Below are 4,279 nucleotides of genomic sequence, written 5' to 3'. Positions count from 1 at the left end.
AAAAATGGTTTGACTGTTAAAACGTGATGTACTTCTGAAAGACCTGAGGCGTATTTCCTAGGTAAAGCAACACGCAGAATTCGTGCCGGGTTACAGATAATGCGCGCACCTGGAGGTGTGTCAGAGCAGATACAACCAGCATGCCTTCTAGCTGTACCCCTGAGAAACAGAATGTGGTTTTGTTACCAAGTGTGTAACGTATGGTCATTCTCTTCACCAGAAATGTGAAAAAAAGCTTAATGCAAGAAGACTTCAAGATAACTCGGAAACAGGCAAGTGCAGTATGAATTTTCACCCATTGTCACCGGCTGAAGGCACCTGAGTAACGATGGTCGAGGTTTTCTCCTTTTGTGCTAACCTACTGAATTTTACAAAGCTGCATTTTTCTTAGGCCGTCCGAGTGTGTTATTTATACTGGGTTAATTTCACATGCTGCTTCATTTGGTTTTGCAGTTCTCCTTAATTGCCAAGCCTGTCAGATTATACCAGGTGGCTGAGTAAAAGGTAACTGAAAGCTTTGTGCCCTGCTAGTAGTAACCTGCGGTTGGTACTGGATTACTCTGGAAAATGTACCCAGTTCTTTACTTATTGCCCAGAAAATGGGGCCATGTTTCTCTCCTTGTTAAGAAATGACTTGCCAAACAGCCCGTCAGTAAAACTGGCTGTGGAAAGGCAGTCTGGGGATGCAGACACGTCGAAGGGCTGTTCTGGCCACTGGATGACATGCAGATGTGGCTGTTCGAGTTACCTCCTTCTGTTTATGACCAGACACGCAGACTGTGTCATAAATATTAATCAAACACATTTGAGACACAGCGTTGTAGTGTTACATCAGCCTTGCTGAGAATGCTCCGCTGAAAATTTGTTTCACGCCTTTTTTTTTTTTCTCTTTAAGCAGATGCAGCGTATGAGGTGTGTTGCTCCAGTGAAGACCCACTGCCAGATCCCGTGGAGGGACATTCTGTGGCATGCAATGGCCATTACAAGTTTGCTTTCTCATCAAGAGCTTTCTTGAGTTTCAAGTTTGACCATGATGCCATAATGAAAAGTTTTGACTTCTGACAGCAAACTTGATAGGAACAAAAACCAGGCTCGCCCGTTGCAATTTGAGGGGGTTTCTTATCCAGCCTTACTCTTTCTCAGGATTTTTTTTTTTTTCTTGTTTGTTTCTTTTAAAATGCAATGCAGGGACTGACTGGTGGTTTGGAAGGGTTTGTTCTCTTTGCAGTATGGCAGTGGCGTAGTCAAGTGTTGCACTTTAAATGCAGTATAGCCTTTGTCCACAGAAGAACCTTCCCAGTGTTCAGTTCACTCGTTCCTAGCTGTGCATTAGAGGGCATTCTTTATCTCGTGTGATTTTTTTTTTTAACTTGCCGTGTGTTTTGTAGAATGTCATTGACTTAATTGTTGGCGTATACCAGCTTGCAAACTTTACCTGCTCTGATGTAAATTATTGGACTCGTTAGTCGTCGTTGTGTAGTACATGTCAATAGTATGGCAGTGGCAGTGAAACTGATCATGTTGCACATTTCAGCCTAGCCTCCGCCTGCCAGCCTTCCTCTGTCCTGGCCGCCCGCCCTGCGGACCTTCCCTTCTTCACACGGTAGCTTCTGTCGGCGGGTGACCAGGCGTGCTTGGAGTCCGACCCGCGCCGCGTCCACGTCTTGTTCCTGCGGTGCCTCCGTCAGAAGGATGCACGCACAGCGGGCAGGCCGCAGCCGCGCTAAGCCTTGCGCTTCAGCCCCCGCGCGCTCTCCCCAGCTGGCTCAGGAGGAGTTGCAAAGTTTTCCCTTACCCCAGCTGCAGCTGCTTTCAGAAAAGAAAAGCTTCAACGTGGCGTGTGAGAGGTAACTTGTGCAGAATTTACACTTAATGTAAATAAGCCTCTGCAGATCTCGCCGAGGCGGAAGGCAGGTGCACGGATCGTTGTGCGACACCGAACGGCTTCCTCGGGCTCGCAGTAACTGACCTAAGGGCACCCAGTGTTCGGTGCCGCTGCCCTCGGATCCCGTGCCGCGTACGCTCTGCGCAGATCCCGCGATACGGGACCGCACTCGCGGTTAGCGTTCACAGGATGGAGCCGCGGTTGTTCTCAGCTACAGCGCTTTCTGGGTGAAAATACCGAAGACGTGGGGCGGAAGGATGACGCAAAAACCAGTAAGAGCTGAGGTGACGGACTGTGAAATTGCCTTCAGGGTGCAAGTTAAGGGGTTTTGAACACCTCTGCGGCTGAGAGAAATGCACTGAAAAAACCTGTCGCAGCAGCTTGCGCTAGCGAGCGTGTTGTCCCAGGTGTAAAACTGGACTGTTCTCTGCGGTCAAGGCGAGCGGTTGGTCACAGGGTAGGTTGGATGAGCCACGCCGTCAGCTCCTTGCCGGGCACGCTCGTGCACCCGGTCTGTCTGCGACTCGTGCGTTGTCCCAAAAAACAGAATCCTGGTCTTCCTTGGGCCGCCCTGCTCCATCTACCCTACCAGATCTGTTGCCTAGTGCTTTTCCTCCAAAACTGCTCCAGCTCTGTCGCCTGGCGCCGGGTGGTTCGGCACTCTAATGCTGTAATAAACATGGGGATAGGATTGCTGGACCTCTGCATTGCCAGCAAGACAGACTGCCGCGTTTCCTCCCGGGGGACGAGAGTCCTGGGGGCCTTGTCTGTCAACGCCAACTTGTGAAATAGCTCAATCCAGCTTTGTCAGGAAAAAAAGGGTATCTGAAGGCCATTCAAAGCAGCAAGTGGTGGAGAACAGTCATTGGAACGGCGGGGTAGCACTGGGGGAGGTCGTTACTCGGCTTCGGGTGAGAACGGTCTTCGGTCCCAGCGCAAGCAGACAATTTCCCAGCAGAAGTGCCTTTGCTGGCGGCGAGGCAGGAGTGGGCACTCGGGGCTGGGGGGGGGGTGCCCCTGCGGTCACCCAGCCTCTTCCAAGGCACGACCGAACATCCGCCTGCGGAAGCCTGTAGGACATTGGCTTCTGGGACCAGTTGCGGTTGTACTTCGTCGAGTGCCCTGTGAAATAAGGGGGAAGTTGATGAAACAGTGGCCTTGGATCTTCCGTCAACTGTTGGGGGAATCGTGTCCCGGAAGAGGATGTCTTCGGAAGGAAGCAAGTGAGCCCTGCGCCGGGAGATGCTGGCTGTCCCCTGCGGTCACTGGGACCTCGCCTTTCTCAGCGAGAGGTTGGCCCGGCGTCCCAGAAACCGGTTGGCTCATTAAGCAACCCCAAGGGGGGCCTACACGTACGTCGTGACGTTAGTAAATCTAGCCTTAATGTGAGTTCAAATAAATGTGATGAATATGCAATAACTTACTTCTTTGTATGAGGGTACTTGTACGCTGCCTTCTGCTCTCTCAGTAAGGTTTTTAAGACGAAGGAGGTGCGGTGGCACGTGCTCGACCTCGTGGGTTCAGGTGTGCCCCACACTGCGGACGTTCTGTCTACTGTTACGTTCTTACACCACCGTCCTTTCGCAGTTGTTTCCGAGTGTAGAAATAGGGTTTATGTTACCTTCGGTAAAACGGTGAAGAAACAAGTGAGACACAGAATTTAGTTGGAAGTGGTGTTTTATGGGAGCCAGAGGGAGAAGCGAGGAACTGTTTGCGTGTCGGAGCCGAGAGCTCGTGTCGGAGCCGAGAGCTCGTGTCGAAACCCGACCGCTGCTCCACCCGAGAATGCTGGAGGGGGCTGCTGGTGCTACGAATGGTCATCCGGCATTCCCAAAACTGAGGGAGTTCGTGGAATGAGGAGCCATTTAACGAAGAGGTGTGGGTGGAGGGAATCTAGCGCTGCTCTGCAGTTTTTAGTGGTACGTGGAACCCCTGGTTCGTTGTGGGACTTCCAGCACCTCCCCCTCGCGGAATGCTCCGAGCTCCCAGCTCGGACCGATCCGCCCAGTCGTGCGCCACGGGTGAAGTGGTCCTGCTTCCGACAGCAGCTGTACCGGGTATGGTCCGACGCCTGGGAACAACGGAGAAGAGGGGAGGAGAGGGCTTTATTGCGCGACCCAGGTGTGTTTTTGATGTGATGCGAGTTCTTGGACCCAACCTGGGCAAGGAGTTCCTGAGAAGACGCAGGGCCTGGTTGCTGTCCCAGGCTTCTCTGCTGGGCTCTGGCCTTCCCGCTTTACTTGGGTGATGGGAGAACAGCACGGTTTTCCAGCACCCACCCATGGCTGTTCCCAATGCTACAGTTCCTTTTAAAACCAAGGCAGGCTCTGGGTCCGGCCGTTCCTAACGGACCTGCTCTTGGATTGCTATTTTTAGATGTAAAAAACAGGGTTT

General features: G+C 52.1%; 1 protein-coding gene across 1 annotated transcript in view; it reads left to right on the top strand.

Moving 5' to 3' along the window:
* Window positions 1-1,062, top strand: part of DCP2 (decapping mRNA 2) — a gene marked incomplete at its 5' end in the record, with an annotated part of 6,579 nt that extends 5,517 nt beyond the window's left edge. The window contains 2 exons of the mRNA XM_010160795.1: window positions 221-272; window positions 899-1,062. Of these exons, the coding sequence (XP_010159097.1) occupies window positions 221-272; window positions 899-1,062 (216 nt within the window). The remainder of the gene's footprint in view (window positions 1-220; window positions 273-898) is intronic.
* Window positions 1,063-4,279: the final 3,217 nt, after the last annotated feature.

This window comes from Eurypyga helias, unplaced genomic scaffold (assembly GCF_000690775.1).
Source record: "Eurypyga helias isolate BGI_N326 unplaced genomic scaffold, ASM69077v1 scaffold26030, whole genome shotgun sequence".
NCBI classification, from domain to species: domain Eukaryota; kingdom Metazoa; phylum Chordata; class Aves; order Eurypygiformes; family Eurypygidae; genus Eurypyga; species Eurypyga helias.
This window is presented reverse-complemented; position numbering and strand designations above follow the sequence as displayed.